Source organism: Oryctolagus cuniculus, chromosome 21 (assembly GCF_051225735.1).
Source record: "Oryctolagus cuniculus isolate XC-2025 breed Fujian yellow rabbit chromosome 21, ASM5122573v1, whole genome shotgun sequence".
In the NCBI taxonomy this organism is placed as follows: domain Eukaryota; kingdom Metazoa; phylum Chordata; class Mammalia; order Lagomorpha; family Leporidae; genus Oryctolagus; species Oryctolagus cuniculus.
This window is the reverse complement of record NC_142887.1, coordinates 27,647,798-27,666,837: the sequence shown is the minus strand read 5'-3', so window position 1 is coordinate 27,666,837 and position 19,040 is coordinate 27,647,798. Positions and strand designations below refer to the sequence as shown.

At 62.8% G+C, this 19,040-nt stretch overlaps 1 protein-coding gene across 6 annotated transcripts; it reads left to right on the top strand.

Annotated features, from left to right (window-relative positions):
- Positions 1-3,152: 3,152 nt before the first annotated feature.
- On the top strand, positions 3,153-18,778 carry LIF (LIF interleukin 6 family cytokine). Of its 6 annotated transcripts, none has more exons than XM_070065686.2 (4): positions 3,153-3,334; positions 12,826-12,948; positions 14,523-14,701; positions 15,211-18,778. In XM_070065686.2, exons 2-4 carry the CDS (start codon positions 12,927-12,929, stop codon positions 15,619-15,621), a joined length of 612 nt encoding a protein of 203 aa, XP_069921787.2. In that variant the 5' UTR covers positions 3,153-3,334; positions 12,826-12,926; the 3' UTR covers positions 15,622-18,778.
- The last annotated feature ends 262 nt before the right edge of the window (positions 18,779-19,040 follow it).

The window sequence follows — 19,040 nt, the reverse complement described above, 5'->3', positions numbered from 1 at the left end:
AGCAGCATCTGAGACTGCGGCGTGAGCTCAGCCAGAATGCAGTGGGTTGATGCAATAGAGACGGACAGAGTCGGGCGGTGTGGGTGGTCCGGGGTGTCTGGAGAGGTGACGTTCGGGCTGTGGTCTGACTGACGTGCAAGAGGGAGGGCGGGAGGAAGAGCTCCGGGCCAGGGCTCTGAGCAGAGTGAGTGAGGGCAGCCTGGTAGACCAGAGAACGCAGCTTTGGCTGAGCTCACAGCGCGAATCACCGCAGGGCTGGGGCTGGCATTTCGGGTCCCTGTCCTCCCAGCAGCTGCTGTTTGCTAAAGACCTAGTGAGGACCCGCCACTGCCCCCACTGCACCCCTCCCTGCTCAGGGAGCCCCTCCCCTCCAAGTGCTCAGGGCTCCCACCTACCGCGAGGTCTCCACCTATGCTGTTCCCTCTGTCTGGAATGCTGTTCCAGTGTTGTCAAGATCTCAGCCCAAGGGGGACATCCACAGCAGCTCTTCCCCCACCTGCTCCCGGTCTGGGTTCAACAACGCGGCTACACAGTGTCTCCAAACTGGCCCGTCTGGGGACCCCACGCCCACCCTACCCCACCCCCGCCGCCGCCCATGCACTCTGTGTGCTGTTTGTGCTCCCCTCGGCCTGAGCCACTGGGCTGGGCACGCCATCTACTGTGTTCTTGTCTGCATCTGGTACGGGGCCTGGAACACCGTAGGAGCTGGGTGAGGAGTAGGGCTATTGGGACCCAGCCCTTAAGGGAAGACAGACAGAGGCGAGTGTCTCCCCGTGGAGAGGGAAGGGTTTTCCTGGGGAGGAAGAGCTGGGAGGCCCCACACCCCCGGTTGCGCTCCCCACCTTCCCCTTACCTAGGAGATGGGGGGGCTCCAGACTCAGCTCTAAGGACCCCTCACCCCTGTAATGCACCTGCGAAGTCACAGGTATGACCCCAAGCAGCACCCCAAGCAGCCGGATCCTGTCCCAAGCCCAAACCGCAAACCCAGTTCCAGGAGCACCTACCTCTGGGGTGACCTGTGTGTGCCTCAAAGCCACCCCAACCCGGCCCCCACTCCCTGCCTTCTGCTTCCTGTTTGTCCAACGAAAGTTCCAGAGCCCAGCCTCTCCCCTGCTTCTCCCGAACGCTCGCCTCTCCCCCCGCAATCCACTCAGGGCTGCGAGGGCACTTTGAAAAGCCCCTGGAGACAGGAACCGAAAAGCCAGGTTCAGGGATGGGTGTTTCTGGCGGAACGCGTTCGGGAATCATCTGGGACACCCACATCCCATATCGAAGAGCCTGGGTTCGAGTCCCGGCTCTGTTTCTGATCCCTGCAAATGGTCATCCTGGGAGGCGGTGGCGATGGCTCAAGTACTTGGGTCCCTGCCACCCACGTGGAGGAGTTTTCTCTCTGACTCTCAAATAAATAGAATAAAATCATTTAAAAGAGAAATTCATTTGGGTGCAAAAATGTTTACATGTGTTTCACAAGGCCTCCTAGGTGTTCTTGGAAGGGCCCAGTGTGGCGGCACAGCAGGTTAAGCCGGCACTGCCTGTGACACCAGCGTCCCATGTGGATGCCGGTTCGAGTCCCGGCTGCTCCGATTCCGCTCCAGCTCCCTGCTAACGCGCCTGGGAAAGCAGCAGAAGATGGTCTCAGTGTGTGGGCCCCTGTCACTCACAGAGGAGCCCTGATGAAGCTCCTGGCTCCTGGCTTTGGCTTGGTCATTGCGGCCATCTGGAGAGTGAACCAGCACATCGCCCTCTCTCCCCCGCAGCGGAACTCTTTCAAATACATAAGCAAATCTTTCAAACAGATTTTTTTTTTAAGTTCACAGGAAATGCGTGTGGCGAAAACACTACACATGGATTTCAAAAAATCTTTGCACCAAAATAAACATCGTTTAATTCCATTTTCCATGACTTTTTGAAAGTTCCTGTGGATGTTTTTGGCCCAAACCGTCTGGCACATCTGCCTCCCTCTCTCCCTATCACCAGGCGGAGCCTGATCCTGGGATCGCGTTCTAAGGATCTCTCATCATAGCTTCTCCTGCTTGCAAACCTTCCACGGCTCCCTCCTGCCGGCAGCGGGCACCCCAAACTCCTCGTCCCACCCCCCAGCTCACGAACATCATCAGCTTTCCCAGCTCTTTTCTGCAATCCGCTGAGTGCCCAGCTGGTCCCCAGTGCATCCTGGCCCTTGCCTCGCCCCCACCCCCACCACCGCAAAAGCCCCAGGGACGAGGCACCAACAGCCAGGGCTGCTTGAATGCCCGAAACACCTCTGTTCCCTAAGGAGTGGAAACCAATCAGCGTGGTTCCCTCCACGGGTCCACGTCGAGGGTGGGAGCAGGAATCAGTGCTCTCTCTCGTGTCCCCTGTCCCTGGTCTTGGTGTCTCTCTGCACAGTTCTTTTTCCCTGTCCCTGCCTCCCAGCTTGCACGTCAGACCTGGGGCCTGGGTGCTCACAGAGCCCCCTCTCTGGTGTTGGCGGAAGGTCCACAGTTCACGGCTGGAGCAGGGAGGCCCTGGGCACCGCCAGCCCAGATCCCTGCTTCCTGGGGCGTCCCCGAGGGCTGGGCCGGCTCGGGGAGGGGCGAAGGTCTCCGAGGGAGGGGGTTGGGCAGGTGGGGCCCGGAGCCTGGGGCGGAGCTCCGATCAGACAGGCCTGTGGCTCCCAGGGCTCTGAGGTGGGTGCCGGGGACAGAGGGCGGTGGCTCGGGGGTGGGGGTCTGGGGGCCCTGTGTTTAGGGCGGCAGCTGCCACCCTGAGAACCTCCTGGGGACAGGGCCGAGGGGAGGATGGCCGTGGTGCACACGGCTTGTGGCAGGTCTGAGTCAAAACACCTAAGGCCCGGCCGGACGGTCATGCGGAGGGTGGCCCAGTCATCGCCTTATGCTGGCCTGGGTCACTCAGGCAGGCTGGGCGCGGCCCAGTCAGCGGTGACTCAGGTCCCAGAAGGCTTGCCACGCTGCCCGAGCAGGGGCATTGGGCACCCAGACGCCCCCTCCCCACGCCTCCGCCCCGCGTCTCCCCTGCCCTGGCCACCCTGAAGCCCCCGCCCCACCCCCGGCACCCTGAAGCCAGCGGCGGCCACCTGTGGCAGGCGGAGGCCTGGAGCTTTCTGGTCACCTGTCGTCCCCAGCCCTGGGCCTGGGGGGGGTGGGGTGGAAGTGGGGGGAGCCTGGGGCCTCTGGGCTCTGGACGGGAAGTCAAGTTGGGGGTGGGGTGAGGAGCCGTCTCCAGAAAGGATTCAGCTGCAGAAGGAAGCAGAGGGGGCCTGGCCCGGAAGACGGCGACATCCCGCAAGACCGCACAGGGGCGCGTGCGGCCACGGACCCCGGCCACGGTCACGGTAGGCTTCCCCGACAGGGCGTGCATCCCTTCCTCCCCCGGGGGCTCCAAGGGCTCCCAGCAGCCCCTACCGCCACCGTCAGGCCTCAGTTTCCCCATCTATGTAACAGGCTGGGAAAGCTGTGCCTTGAAGCCCAGCAGGGGAGGCAGGTGTGGCAGCATCAAGTGAGGCTGAGAAGGGTCATGGTCATGGCAGGGTCAGAGGGCAAAGAGACAGCACTGGCTGGGCCGGCTAGGAGGAGGCCTGGGTCTGCGTCCTGGCTCTGTGTGACTGCGGGCGATGTGGAGGGGTCAGCGTTCCCGGATTCCCAGGGACCCCCAGGGACCCCCAGGGACCCCCGACTACTTTTCTCCCTGGCACAGTGCAAAGTGCGGAGCCCATGGAGGTTTGCTTTCCCTCTGATGCGGACAGGGAGAGGGTCCTCGTCCCTCCATGGGGAGGGGGACTGCAATGGGCCCTGGGGTCCCTCCCGGGCCACTTGGGGGGGTGAGGCCAATCAAGGTCACGACCCCTATGCTTTCGACCTTGAGCTCATACAGGACTCAGGGAAGCTGTGCTCACTCTGTCTGTGAAGCGCCAGCTCGTGGAGCCCCCGTGGGGAGAAAGGAGAGACAGAAGCAGCCTCCGCACGCAGCCCGCCTGGGGGACAGGCGGGCACAGATCCTAAGAGGAGGGGCTCCAACTCCGCCTTGCTGTCCGCAGGGCCTGAGGACTGGACATTTGCAAGGGGTGGGGGACTGTGGGGGGATGGTCCGCAGGGCCTGTCCTGAGTCGGGGTGCAGGGATCAGCCAGGCACTTCTGAGCCCAGACCCCGGAGCTGGGTGCCTGACCCCGGGCGGAGTTCCTACTCTGCCGGTTGGTTGCCTCCTGGAGGCTTGCTTTGCCCTTCTTTAAAATCCTCATCTCAGAGAACGGCGAGGGTGGATGAGAAGGGGCCCCGAGATGGGGGGGGGGGGGCTCCCGCTCTCCTCTCCCCAACTCCTTCCCCACCTCCCAGAACCTCAGCTGGACAGGGGCAGGCTGACCCCTGCCCACCATGCGTGGTCCTGGCGCCCCCTTGTGGCCGATCCTTGCGCCTGTCCCCACCACCACCTGGGAGGTGCCGGACAAGGACACAGGTCTCCTCCAGACCCCTTCCCCTTCCTGGGCCCACGGCCTCTCCCACTTTACACCCCCCGTCTCGGGCACCCCCACTCACTTACTCATACCCCCAATCCCACCCTGTCCAACCCCAGCGGGGGGCACTGGCCCAGCCAGACCAAAGGCTAGCGGAGTTCTGGCCATGGCTGTGGCGACTGTTGCTGACTGGGCAGTGGAGGGCGCTGTTGCCCATGGCTTGGAGCTGGGCTGGGGGATGGGCGTCGGAGGTCCTGGTGACCCACAGCCCTGTGCCCTGCTTTCTGGTGGACCTGGGAGGCTGTCTATCCCCCACCACTCTGCCCTGCGATGCAGATCTTGGAGAGCCCTGTCTGGACTTCCTTAGGGCAGGAAAACTGAGTCTAAGAACTTTCTGGAATTCTCAGAAGCCAGTCAGCACTGAAACCCAGGGTTCCCAGCACTTCATCCAGGAGGCCAAGAGCTGTGAGCAGCCCACCTGCTCTTGGACACGTGCGACCGGTTTGCTGTGTGGCCTTGGAACAGTGACCCCCCTGCCCCGTCTCTCAGCCCCACCTTTGAAGTGTTAAACAGCTAAGGGAGTAACAGCAACAGAGAAGGGCTTCGGAGGGTGCTGCTGACCTCACAGGGGCACGACACTCTTCCCCCATTTTGCAGATGTTGAAACTGAGGCCTGAGCCGTAAGTACACCTGCCTGTGGTGCAGGGCTGACAGGTGGCAGAGCTGGGACTGAAGCGGTGCCTGACTGATTCCACAGCTCCCCCGTGGGGTCTCCCCCCCCCCCACCATGTAGCCCCTCTGCTCCAGACTTTTCCCTCTGCAAGTGGGGACACTGAGGAGGCCACAGTGGGCTCTAATTTCTCTCCTAGGTGGCCTTTCTGGGGCGAGGGAGGAGCCCAGGCCACCCTCCCCGCCTCGACAAGGGTCCCCCGCTGCCAGGGTGAGTTCTGCTGAGTGGCCACTTTGGGGACAGCCCACTGTGACGCCAGGGCCAGGCGTGGGGCCCAGAGAGGAGGGAGGAAACGGAAAGGGTCCAGGGGTGGGAAGGGGCGGAGGCCAGGCTGGGCAGGAGATCAGAGCGGGATTGGGTCATGGAGCCCGGGGCTGATAAGCAGCTGAGGAGCGCGGCCCCGGCAGGAGGAGGGGCCCCCGCGGACCCCCTGCTGCCCCTGAGCCAGAGCATTTTGTCTGCCCGGAACACGCCTGGGCCTCCATCCTCAGTCCTATTGGAGGGGAGCTGGGGCCGGGGTGGGGGCGAGGGGCCGCTCCCAGAGAACCGGCTCCGAGCCACACGCTGTGACCTCAGCAAATTCATTCAACTGCCTGAGCCTCAGTGTCCAAGTCTGTGAAATGGGAATTAGAGTGTTCTCCCACCCCCACCCCGGAGGTGGGGTAGCAGGGGATGCTGGTAGCCTTGGTAAGGATTCGTTTTTTTGGGGGGGGAGTGGTCTGCAGCGACCCAAGGGTACAGGGCTATGGGGCGTGGGCATCACATCCAGTGGTTCCAGCAGGATTCCATCCCCTCCACCCTCCCTACCTCTTAGGATAGCACCACTTCCTGCCTTGTCTGCACCACAGGGCCCGAGGCTCAGGTCACCGCCCACCCAGCATCGTCAGAATACTCCTTGGGGTCCCCCTGGTTCTCTCAGTCCAGGTGGGGTGGCCTCAGGGAGCTTGATGGGGGATGAGGAGGGAGAGGAGGCCAGGCACCCCCCCCCCATCCTGTGCATGGCCAGCTTCAGGCCGAGAGAGAGAGAGAGAGAGAGAGAGAGAGAGCGAGCCGCTTCCTGCTCCGAGATCAGGAAATCATTGAGGGACACAGTCCTGCCCCCTCCCCCCATTGGCTGCCCCGAGATTATTTAACAGGAGCTGCGCTGTGGTCTCTCTCTCTCTCTTTTGGAAAATCCAGTAGGAGAAGGAAGCTGTCAGCTCTGCTCTGACATCAGCGTCGTCCCTGTGCCAAGAGTCAGGGTGGCCAGGGCGGGGCGGGGGCGGGGCGGGGTGGGGAGGAAACCAGCTGCCGGTGGCCGCTGTGACGTGAGACTGCCACATGGTTCCCAGGGGCGGAGGCCGCAGAGAGAGAGGAGCCGGGATTGCTGGAGGCTGGGGCGCACACAGGGGCACTCCATGCACGGGGTCAGCGTGAGCCCCCCGCTCCACCCCGCCACCACCCAGCCCTCGTACCCTGGGACCCGCGGCACCACGCACGCTCATGCAGACGCATGCGTGCACAGAACTCATGCCCACACACACTCATGCCCGCAACCACACGGAGGGCGCGCAATGTCAGCCAGAGATGTGTGCAGGGTCAGCCCTCTCCCTGCCACACACACACACACACACACACACACACACACGGCACGCTGGGGCACACGCAGCTGCACATGCACACACTGAAGCACAGACGCCTACTACATACATGCACATGCGTGAGCACATCTGCACAAGCAAATGCCCACCCAGACCTGGTCAGACAGGCCGACCCAGCCGCACCCCAAGATGCACAGGGAGACCCCAAGGCTCTCCCAGTCACTCAGGCCGTGCTGGGAAGGCAGGCCGTGGCCACTTCCTCTTCCCACACTCCACCATAAGGGTGAAGGTTTCCGAGGCTGCGAGATGAAAGACCCAAGCCCCACCCGGGCGGGACAGGGCAGGGCCGGCAGCTCAGGGGTCTGGGGCTGGGAAACACTGGGCTCCGGGCACTGCCTGGCTTTGCCCCCCAGCATGGGCACCTGCCACACCCTGGGCCTCTCTGGTCCCTTCCTGTGTTGCAGCGGAAGGAGCCGCATGCTGGCAGCTGCGGAGGGGCTTGGCCAGTCCTTGTCCTTGCTGAGCCCCCATGGGCCTGGCTTTCATCACAGATCCCGGCAACTTAGAGACGTTTTTAACCATGACCCACCTTGCAGCCTGAGCGCGGGACAGACACTGGCAGGGGGCTGGGCGATGCTTTTGCTGTTCTGTTTCCCTTTTCAGCATTTTGTTTTAAGGCAGATTTATTATTTGAAAGGCAGAGAGAGAGAGAGAGAAAGAGAGAGAGATGTCTTCCACCTGCTGGTTCATTCCCCAAATGCCTGCAACAGCCAGGGCAGAAGCCAGGAGCCAGGAACTCCATCCTGGTCTCCCAGGTGGGCGGCAGGACCCCGAGCTCTTGGGCCATCATTTGATGCTTCCCGGGTGCATTAGCAGGGAGCTGGATCAGGAGTGGAACAGCCGGGACTCGAAGTGGTGCTCCGATATGGGACGCAGGCATCCCAAGCAGCCGGCTAACTGGCTGTACCACACAACACCACCCTCCCCTCCATTTCCTTTGCAAAAGTGCTGGCAGCAATCCCATACATTGCACCCGTGACCCACTAAGTGGTGGAGATCCAGGGCGTGAAACCGTCGCTCCACCTCTGCCTGTGTCAGTCTTGGGCTGCGTAGAGATTTAGGGAGAGCTGGACGCTGTAACCTAACAGTGCCTGCAGGCCCTATAATGCCACGTCCACGGACACCGAGACCCAACAGCCCATTCTACAGATGGAGATGCTGAGGGCAGAGCCCCGGCCCCTCTCCCCGCCCCATGCAGTGCTGCGGCCCGGCCTCTGCGGGTTGCTCCTTCCCTTGCCATTTCCAGGGAAGAGGAAGAAAAAGAATGCAGTGTCTCTGACTCACCCCCAGGGGGCTTGATTCCTGACGCAGAACCAGTCGGGAAATGTCAGGGTGGTGCTGGGGGCAGCTGGCGGGAGGCCAGGGTGGCTTCAGGCTTCTCGGTGGCCCCAGGGGGCTGTCGCTGGCAGATTGCAGACCTCACACCTGGGCCTCAGCACACAGCTGGGCTCTGCTGGGCCCTGAGGAGCCTCAAAGCATGGCTTATACCCCTGACGGGGCTCCCAGAAGATCCCCCTGGGGTAGGGGTGGGAACTGCTGCCCCAACTCTCAAACAATAGTACACAGTCGCTGGACCCAGGCCCCGTCCCAACCCCCCTCTACCCCAGGCTGGGGCGTGAGCCCCACGGGCGGCTGCGTGGAGCCCTGGTTAGAGCCCTGTCAAGCACACGCCCCCTGCACCCCAGCATGGGCTGTTCCCCACCATGCCTCCTGAGGCTGGTGCACCAGTGCCCCCCCCCCCCGCCATGTTCAGAGGGGAAGTCAAGGCTGGGAGAAGTCAGTTGCAGCAGACTTGCAAGCCCAAGGCGTCTGCAGGGCCCCATGGCACTGGGGGGCACAGGCAGGGGCAGGGGCTGGGGCTGGGGCAAGGAACACCCTTCTGTCTGAAGTGTCAAATGTGGAGGTGCTTTCGCCATTCTGGACAGGACACTCCTGGGGGCTGCACTTGTTGTGGGGGTCCCCGAGCTGCTCCAAGTGCCTCTGGCCACATCTTACCAGCTCTGATCTTTGGGGTGAGCCCCCCCACTCCCTCCCCAGACCTGTCCGATGGCCCTGGGTTTAGTTCCCAGGTGGGATATCAAGGCCAGGGAGAGAGCAGTTGCTGGTTGGGTTTTCAGAGAACTGAGATCCCAGCTGGGGAGCAGAGAGGGGGGGATGGGGAAGGGAGGCTGGGGGGGTGGGTGCTGGCCTTGGCGGTGGGGGTTGCCTGTGCGCTCAGTTTCTGGGTCACTGGTCTTGGGGAATTCCCGGCTGCCCGGGGAGCTGCCTACCTGGTGAGTAACTGAACTGCTGCCCACACAGGACGCCTGACTCCGAGGGTGCCTCCCCCCAACCCCTGCCAATGCCATTGCCATGCTGCCCTCTCTCCCCGGGGGCACCCCGGGGAAAGACAGAGACAGGCAGGCAGGCAGGGGGCTGGCTGCCGCCCCCGGATCCCCCTCCCGTCCCAGGGCTCTGCAGGGGGCGGCTGGTGATTCAAGTCCCCCTGAATTAAGGGTTCTTCCTTTTCAGATGGGGCCTGGGGTGAATCAGTTCCTGGGGGCGGTGAGGCCGGGTCAGCTGCTGTCCAGAGCTCAGGCCCGAGGTGGGGGGGGGTAGTGAGGGGCCGCCGCAGGGCACCGGGAAAGTGGACACCACACCCCCTGCCGCCACGTAGTTCTGGGTGTCCTGGGCCCGTTCACCAATGGCAGAGGGTCCTGAGAGGCCCCTGCCTTGCTCCTTGGCCGTGGACGGTGGTAGGGTCATCAGGAGAATGGGGGCAGGGATGCCTCCTTCACAGGGAAGTGGACATTACTCTGTACAGGGGGCTTCCGTGCCGAGCCCTGCGGTGCGCTAAGCCGACGCGGACATCACTCCTGTCTTGCAGAGAGACTGAGGCCCAGAGACAGTCAGCCACTCCTCCAAAGGCACACAGTTCCCAGCTGGCAGAACCAGGCCTCCCACCTGGTTCTGAATGAGACCAAAGTCCAGCCTTTAAACAGCCAGGGCTCCCCCACCCCACAGCCCGCCCCGCCTTCTCCCAGCGGCATGGGAGACTTGGCACCAAGAGCTTTTGGGAATTGTAAAATGTTTTCAAGAACTATTTAGCATCAGCTCTGGGTATAACCCCCAACCCATGGCCGCCCAGAGCACAAATGGGTATCAGACCGCCCCCCCCCCCCCGCCACTCCAGGCCTTCAAAGATGGAAGAAGGGGACACAGAGCCGGGGAAGGACGCTGGGGGCTGGGGGAGGCTGAGGAGGCTTCCTGGAGGAGGAGGGCCCGAGTGCTCTTGCTGTGCTCCCTGTGAGGTGCTGTGGGGCCTGGGGTCCAGACCAGCCTCACCTAACGGTAGCCCTGGTCAAGCGCCTTTGCCTCTCTGAGTCTGTTCCCCGCCCCCAAAAAACAAACAAACAGCAGTGACGTCCTAGGAGGGACTTGCACAGGGTGCGTGCGAAGCAGAAGGGGAGGGGCTGGGTGGGCTCACGTGCATGCAAGGTGCACGCCAGAGCCAACTCTGAGCACTGGACAGCGGAGCCATCTGGAGACGGCGGCCCTGCGCCCTGGCTGGCCGGGGGGGAAGCCCAGGGGGCCCCCGACAGCCCCCTTTACTGGGAGGCCGCTCGGATCCCCAGCAGGCCCAGGCTGCACATGAAGTCACAGCTGGAAGGGGCAGGGCTGGGGCTGCCACTCCAGGGTGGGGCCTGGGGTCATGACCTTGGGAGCAGGGAGCCAAGAAGGGAGGACGCCTTGTGTTGAGGGAGCTGGGGGGAAACGCACACCCTGCAGCACACAGAGGGAGGGAGCAAAACAAACTCCGGCCGCAGCCACGTTGCAGGCGGCTCCCGGGCTCGGACGAGCGGCTCCAAGACCCTGCGCGGCCGAGAGGCCCAGCGCACGTGCTGCCCGACATGGACAGGCCGGGGAGGCTGGGCCTGGGGCGCCGAGGGGCCCGGAGCACTTGGGGAGCACGGGCCACGTCAGGTACCGTGAGAGGGGAAACTGAGGCACAGGAGGGCGGGTAGAGCGGCCCTAGCATCAGAGTCTTCCAGGCCCTGATCCTACTTCCTGTTTCCTATGGAGTGGGTGGGGCTGTCAGTGGAGATTGGGAGTGGATTATAGGACATGCTATAGTGTCTGCTGAGCTAGAAGGCGGCTGCTGATATGCAACGGAGAGGCCGGGGGCAGAGCAGAGGACGGGCAGCGGCCCCCAGGAGAACCAGAGCATCTTGGGAGAGACCCAGGTCAGGGGACAGAGGACCCTGGTCAAATGGATTTGGGGTCCAGGTCAGGAGGGCCAGGTTGATCAGGTGGCCTGGGTCTTGAACCGGAGGTCAGGGTGATGGGAGTGCCAGGAGATGCTGGGGGCAGTGGGGGGTGGGGAGTGATAAGCTGGGGGGGTCCTGGGAGGGGGTGCTGCTGAGCCCCCGGGGCAGGTGTCTAGGCAAGAGCAGATAGCCAGCCACTTGCCACTTGCCTGCGGGCGTGCATACCAGAGACAGCCCTGAGGCCCTGGGAAGGCCCCAGGCCAACCCTCACTTCCCCAAGGAAGAGGTGTAGGGGGCAGGGAGCAGGAAGGCGAGCCAGGCTGGGCCCCGCAGCCTCCTCCCTGCTGCTGGGCAGTGCCAGCTGGGATGGGGACTTTTATCACCCCACATCCGATCTGAGGCCCTGCCGGGGAGCGGGGGAACAAGGGCCTGGATGGGGCAGGGTGTGTTGTGGGGCGGGGGTGGGGGGGATGGTGGCGGGCTCCAGGGCCCGTCCTGGCACGATGAGGGAGGAGCTCGTGGCTGGGCAGGTCCGGGATGTGGCAAGAGGCAGGAGCTAGGGGGCACGGAGGATGGGCGTGGGGGTGGGCAGGGGTGGCCAAATACCCCTCCTGGATCTCTCAGGCCAGGGCCATGGGGAGGGGGAAGGAGACGTCTCCTGGCACATGGGGGCCTTGGCAGATTTCAGGACAGTAATGAGCCAGTGTATCACGACTTTCTTTTTTTCTTTTTTTTTTTTTTTTAATGTTCTTGCTATCTTTCATTCTGTCCATGTCCCCACCACTAGTCCCCTACCTGTCCCCATGCATTCGCCAAAAGCAGACACCAGAACTGGGGACCCTACCTCCGAGACCCTAGGGATGTCTTTTGGGGCATCCCTCTGCCGTTCTTTAAGGCTGAGCTCCATGGGCTTCCATAGAGGGTCTAGGAGAGCCTGCCGCTCGCCGCCCCCCACCATGCCTCAGCACCCCGAGGAGGAAAGAGGGGTCTTTGCCATCAGGGGTCCCTTTCAGAATGTTAGTGGAAGCTGCCATGAAAATCCTCCCAGACTGCCCCCAAAGAACTGAGTCGCAGCCTGCCAGCCCCCTCTGCAGTTTCAAAACCAGGAGGCCGGGACCCTCCAGGGTCCCAGGCTGGGGTTTCCCTTTGGAGCCCCTCTTAGCCACCAGCGGCTTGGAGGCGTCCACCTCCGAGGTGGCTCCCAGTGCCCACGCTGTTTTCTGCTTTATTACTGTCTAAAGTCCAAGCTAGGCTCCAGCCCCTCTTTTCCGGAACCTCCTCTTCAGCTGGGCCCTAGCCCGCTTCTTCCCATTGCCCCCCCCCAAGAGCCCCCCGACCCCGCGTGGTGGGGGCCAAGGAGGCACTGGCCTCAGCTGCCTGTAGTCTCTGACCACCTCCCCTAACTCAGGTGAGTCGGGGCCGTCTGGGGTGTCCACCATGTCTGGGGGTGGGGATTGGGAGGAACCCCCCGCTGACCCAGCCTGGGGGACCCCTGCCCACTCTGGGCATCATCAAGTGAGTGCCAGGGCAAGCCACTGGGGAAAACCACAGAGCGTATGTTGAAGACTTCATTGTAATTTTATCAAATTCTTAGAAGAGGGAAAAAAGTCTGCTCTCCCCTCCCTCCCCCCTCTCTCGTCCCCCACCCCCCCACTCTCACTTTTCTTCCATTCATAATTTCCTATGATGCACCTCAAACAACTTCCTGGACTGGGGATCCCGGCTAAATATAGCTGTTTCTCTGTCTTACAACACAGGCTCCAGTATATAAATCCGGCAAATTCCCCATTTGAGCATGAACCTCTGAAAACGGCCGGCATCTGAGGTCTCGTCCAAGGTCCTCTGGAGCACACAGCCCATGATGAAGATCTTGGCGGCAGGTAAATGCGCCCGCCCCGCGCCGGCCGCGGCGGCCACTTGGGGCCCTGGGCCAGCGCAGACTCCCGGACGCTCGGGGCGCCCGCCGGGGGCGCTGGGTGGCGGCTGGGAGCCAGTGAGCGCAGGCACATGGTTCGGGCACCGTGCGCCCAGCTCGTCCCGGGCCAGCAGGTTGGCAGCAGGGAGGGGGCCACCGCAGCCTTCCTCCTCCTCCTCTTCCTCCTCCTCCTCCTCCTCCTAGCTCCCGCCGCTCGCCCGCGCTGCTCTTCCTTCTCTGCTCGCTCCCGGATTCACCCACCCTCTTTATTTTTCTTTCTTTCTTTCCGCTTTCTCTTTTCCAACCGCGTCCCGGGCTGCTCCCGGGGAGGGGCGCTGGCGGCCGAGCAGCCGAACAGCTCGCAAACTCCTGCCCGGCCCGCGGGGAGCAGGTGCCGCCTCCATCTGCCCGGTGCCTGAGCTAGGTGAGATGGGGGTGTCGGAGGAGGGGGGACCCTCTCCCCTCCCCAGCCGTCTCCCGGCCCCAGCACTGCCTGCAGATGCTGGGAGCAACCGGGGAGCCCAAGAGAAGTGAACTTGCGGGGCTCCACCATTCGTCGCGCTGCTGCAGCCGGGATGGGGGCTCTGGGGTGGGCTGACCCAGCCCCGACCACCCCCAGGTGCCCACTGCTGGGCCGTGGAAGGGCCGTGGTCTGAGGGTGCAGGGGGCGGGCGCCCGAGGGGAGGGCCGCTCCTGGACAAGCCCGGACAGCTCCCAGCTCCGAGCACCTTTTCCCTGCCCTCCCTCCCCGCCCACTGGGCTGCCTGCGACCTTTTCCCTCTTCTCTTTCCTGTTTGCACCATTTCCTCTCCCTCCCAATGCCGGCCTGGGGGCAGGTTGGGTATGTGTGTGTGTGTGCTAGTGTGTGGGACCCCCCCCCCAAATTCTCCCTGCCCTAACCCAAGGGACTGGACAAGGGACAGTAGAGGAGCAAAGAGTTCGCTAGGGCCTGGACCAGGATTTGGGGCTGGAGGGTGAGGACCTTGGAGAGGGGTGTGGCCCCACTGGGAAAGGACAGAGAGGGAGGAGGGAGGGAGGGTGGCAGAATTAGGGGACTATCGGCCCAAGGAGTCAGAATCAAGCAGCGGGCTTGGGAGGGAGAAGGGAGACCCTAGGAGCGCCCTCCCCCCTTCCCCAGCGTGCCCCATTTGGATGAGGTGCACTGCCTGGGGCTGGTGATGGGACAGCAAGCTCGGGAATCCCAGGCATCCTGGGAGGGGGGAGATAAGGCCTGGGAGGGGTTGATGCCTTCCAGCCAGAGGGCCAGGGGCTTTGACCTGTCTGGGGAAGGGGGTAGGGGTTGGATGTCTCCCTGCCCCTTGGCTCCTCCTCTTAACCCCAGAGACTGCAGAAGGAGAGGGGAAAGTGGAGAGAGAGAGAGAGAGAGAGAAGAGAGGCAGATGCTGAGACAAAGTGAAAACCCCACCCTGCCCAGGGAAGACAGAGGGGGGTCAGGGAGTCCCTCCCACTGGCATCCAGTGTGACCCCCAAGCACCCGTCCCACCTCTGCGCTCACGGCTCCTCCCTGCCTCTCCCCAGGAGTCGTGCCCCTGCTGCTGGTCTTGCACTGGAAACCCGGGGCGGGGAGCCCCCTTCCCATCAACCCCGTCAACGCCACCTGCAACACACACCACCCATGCCCCAGCAACCTCATGAGCCAGATCAGGAGCCAGCTGGCACAGCTCAATGGCACTGCCAACGCCCTCTTTATTCTCTATGTAAGTTAACCCCCAGGGGACAAGAAGGGAGGGAGGGCCCGGGAGGAGGGGCGAGGAACAGAAACCAGGCAGCAGGCAGACAGGAAGGTGCTGCCGAGAGGGCTGTGGGTGTCTCGGGGAGGGGGGGGAGTGTTGGGGGGGACGCCCAGGAAGAAGGTGAGGGCAGTGGGTGAAAGTGCAAGTGTGTGGTGCGCCCGCCGAGGCGAGACAGGCAAGACACCACATTTTCCTTTCTGTCCCCGTGTCGTCCTCGTGGTGCGGATGACGATGACAAGGCTTGCACGGCCCAGGCCTTGATGTCTAGCAGGTGCAGTCGCACCTACCACTGCTGCTGCTGGTTCCCACGCCAGTTCTAGCTGTCTCCAGGGCAAGGCGTTGGGTCCTCGTGCTATGGGTGGGCACACTGAGCACCCTCCAGCTCCTGCCCCAGGAGCTGGCTGGAGGCAGGGCCGGAACACTGCCCCCCCTGACTCCTGGGGTCACCTACCTTCCGTCCCTCTACTCCTCAGTACACAGCCCAAGGGGAGCCGTTCCCCAACAACCTGGACAAGCTGTGCGGCCCCAATGTGACGGACTTCCCGCCCTTCCACGCCAACGGCACGGAGAAGGTCAGGCTGGTGGAGCTGTACCGCATCGTGGCCTACCTTGGCACCGCCCTGGGCAACATCACCCGGGACCAGAAGACCCTCAACCCCACGGCGCACAGCCTGCACAGCAAACTCAACGCCACGGCGGACACGCTGCGGGGCCTGCTTAGCAACGTGCTGTGCCGCCTGTGCAGCAAGTACCACGTGGCCCACGTGGACGTGGCCTATGGCCCGGACACCTCGGGCAAGGACGTCTTCCAGAAGAAGAAGCTGGGGTGTCAGCTGCTGGGAAAATACAAGCAGGTCATGGCCGTGTTGGCGCAGGCCTTCTAGGTGGCCGGCCGTGAACTGATGGGTCCCAGGAGGGGGATCCGGAGGGGAGGGAGGAGAGGGGTCTCCAAACATGGTTGGGGCCCAGGGCGCCGCTCAGTGCAAATAGGGGCTGCTGGCAGACCCCAGGAGGTTTCTGGCCAGCCCTCTCCTGTCTGGGGTGGGCTGAGATGAAGCGGAGCCGAGTCTAAGTTTCCATAGGCAGGGCCTATTCGCCACATCCCGTCTCCTAGGAGACTGCAGCCAGGGTGTGGGACCAGGGCGGGGAGTAAGGGTCGAACTTCCGCCCCCCACTCGCTGTCCCCCCTCAAGTCCTGTGCCCCATGGGCAGATTGCACAAGGTATCTACCGCAGGGGTCAGGGGAGCTGCCCAACCCCAGGGGGTGACCCCAATGTGTGCCTTTGCTATCCTGTAAGTAGGTTTTGGAAGGCAGGGAGCTGTCCGGCTGGGACTCAGATAGGCCAGGGGGGCTGGAATCCAGATGGACTCCTGTCCCTGAGGAGTTGGGTCAGGGCAACACAGAGGAGAGACCCCAGGTGGGATGCTGCCTCCTCTCGGGCATGAGTGCAGAACTCAGGGTGAGCGGTGGTCAGGTGGAAGGTTCCAGACATTCAGGCTCTTGGAGAGGCAGCGAGGCCACCCTCAGGCCTGGGAAGGAGAAGAGCCCCCAGAGACCCTGGCGGGTCCCCCTTCTCCTCTTCCCCTGAGTCTTTCCTGCAGCCGGGGGTGGCCAGGGTCTGACAGCTGGACCCAGAGGTGTGGTATGTGGAGGTGGGCGGGGGCAAGAGCAGGAGCAGGTGCGAAGTCAGGCGAGGAGCTTTGGAGAGTACCTGGGGGGGGGGGTCTTCCTTCTGGGTGAGGGTCTGCAAGATGGGGAACGGGGGTAGCTCAGAGTAGCAGCTCACATCCGGGGCCCACGGAGGCCCTGGAAGGTCACAGGAGGATACCTGAGGGAGACCAGAGGCCACCTCGGGTCCTGAGAGCAAGGGGCAGCAGAACGTATGGTCAGGGTCTCAAGGATGCTTGAGATCCAAGAGCACTGTGTGTCTGACCCGGCGTGAGTGTCTATTTATTATGATGTCCTATTTATGTTAACTTATTGGTGCTTTAAATGGCAAGGTTAATTCCCCTTTCCCCGCTCCCTACTCAACAGAGATAATAGGATGGCTCCTTAGCACACACAGGAGCCAGGCTGATTTGGAAGTTGATGATGTTACAAATGAGATAAGGCTTAACGGGTGATGGTTGCGGAAGGGGCAGGATCCGAGAACATCGGCAGGCACCCTCGCCCCCACGGCCGCTCGCCCTCGGGGGCGTCGGGGCCCAGGCCAGTGTGTGCAGCGGCCTGGTGTTTGGCTGTGTTTTTTTTCTTGAGTGCAGGGAGCTTCCTTGGCACTGTGCTCCCTAGCGCCCCCTGGACTTGTGCTGCGAGGGGGCGCCCAGGAGTAGTGGGACCAGGCAGCCCTGTTGCTTTTGTACCCTCACTGCACTTGAGGGGTCCTTGAGTGAGCCTGACCCAGCACCCAGCACAACGGGGAAGCCTGGGTGGCCAGAACACCCACAGAGGGGTGCGCTGGCCTGGCAGGGCGAGCTGCTGCCCCCCGCTCCTGCAAGGAGAGGAGCAGCATGGCCCGAGATGCCTGGGACTCAGACCAGGAAGCTGTGGTCCCTTCTGCCCCGCCTCCCTCCCACTCCCACCCATGTCTGGGCTCCCAGGCACGGAACCCGATCTCTTCCTTTGTGTTGGGGCCAGGCGAGCGGGAGCAACGCCCTCCAGTCTGGGAGCCTGGGAGGGAGGCCGCCGAGCCGGGGCAGCTGCTCAGAGCAGCATCCTGGCTCCTGCCCAAACTCCAAGCGGGGCGGCGGTCCTAGCGGTTCAGCTAGAAACAGTTACGGTACCAGGGACGGTACTGGTACTTGACACTCACTTTGTACCTTTCTCTGTCGTTTCTCTACGCACTTTACCTGGATGGCAGGCGGGCAGGCCCTGCGGCCTGGGGGCGGGGTGGGGGAGGCTTAGGAGGTCCCCCACCCCACCCCACCAACCGCAAGACGAGGATAGGTCTCGTGTGGCCAAGGAGACCATGGCAGGTGCACCTTTTTGGAGGCCGTTGAAATGTGGGTCCTACGCACTGTCAGGCAGGATGGCAGCCTGCTGCCCTCCCACCTGTCTCCTCTGACGGCTCAGCTCTGGACAGCTGCACTTCTCCGAGCTGAGCCGCAAGAAAGACGCACTGGTCTGAACGCCAGAATGGATGCTTCCGTGGCCCAGGCCCGGCTGGATCACCTGTCAATCATCTCATCTCCCTGTGGACACCTGGCAGCCCCTGGCTCCGCGGTGCTCTCTCCGGCCAGCCTGGCCCCTGCCCCGTCAGCGCCATCATCATCCATCATCAATGCTCGTTCCAGATGTGATTCTGGCCGGCCGACGCCCACTGTGCGCGACATCGCCGAATTACAGATCTTCCGGGGGTGAGCAAGTCTGGTGGGGCAGGCGGCTGAGCCCCTCTGAGTTTCCGCCTGCTGGTGTTGGCCCGTACCTGGTGTCCTGGGCCAGAAGAGGGGGCAGCAGCGTGAGCACGCGCACGGGGTAGGAAGGACAGTCTTTTTGCAGTTTATCAAGGGAGAAGTAGTGGGGTCCTTATTTATTATTTAAAAATGTAAGCAAAAGCAATGCACTGCTGGTTTACCTGTCTCTCCTCCTCCTCACCCTCCTTCCTCGTCCTGCGCTGCGGAGTGGGGGAGGGGCTTCCCCTCTGACCAAAGCTCTGACTTGCTGGCCCCCACAGCCCAAATATGGCGAGGGGGCCCAGAGCCCTGGAATCCAGCGGGGTGGGGAGCAGTTCCACCTCACACCATACCGATGTGCCTGCCCTGGAATCCTCTCCAGCCCCTCGCCCCGCCCACCCCGCACCCCCACTGCGGGCTCAGTGGGCCCACCGTGTGGCCTTACTTCTGTTTCTCTCCTTTCCAATCCATTGGAAAGGACCTGGCAACGGATTCCTCTGTGATGAATGTACCCTGTGGGAATGTTTCATACTGACAGATTATTTTTTATTTATTCAATGTCATATTTAAAATATTTATTTTTTTATACCGAATGAATCCTTTTTTTTTAAGTAAAAAAGAAGAAATGAATAAAGAATCTGTTCTTGGTAAGCCTCCGCGAGTGTTCTGCTGGGGGGGACAGGGGCTGGGGGCACGGGGGCCAGTGCTGTCGTGGCACTCAGTGGAGAGGAGGCGGTAGGAGGGGGCTCCGTCCCTGGGCCGGGCAAAGCGAGGTGGGCGGTGCTCCGGTGGAGAGCTGAGTAGTTCTCATCCCCAGTGAACGAGGGGCAGACTGAGGCCCCAGGGAGACGAACCCACGCGCTTAGGGGCCCTCGCGGGGCTAGAGCCAGGCAGGGCTGGCCGTCCAGCTGTA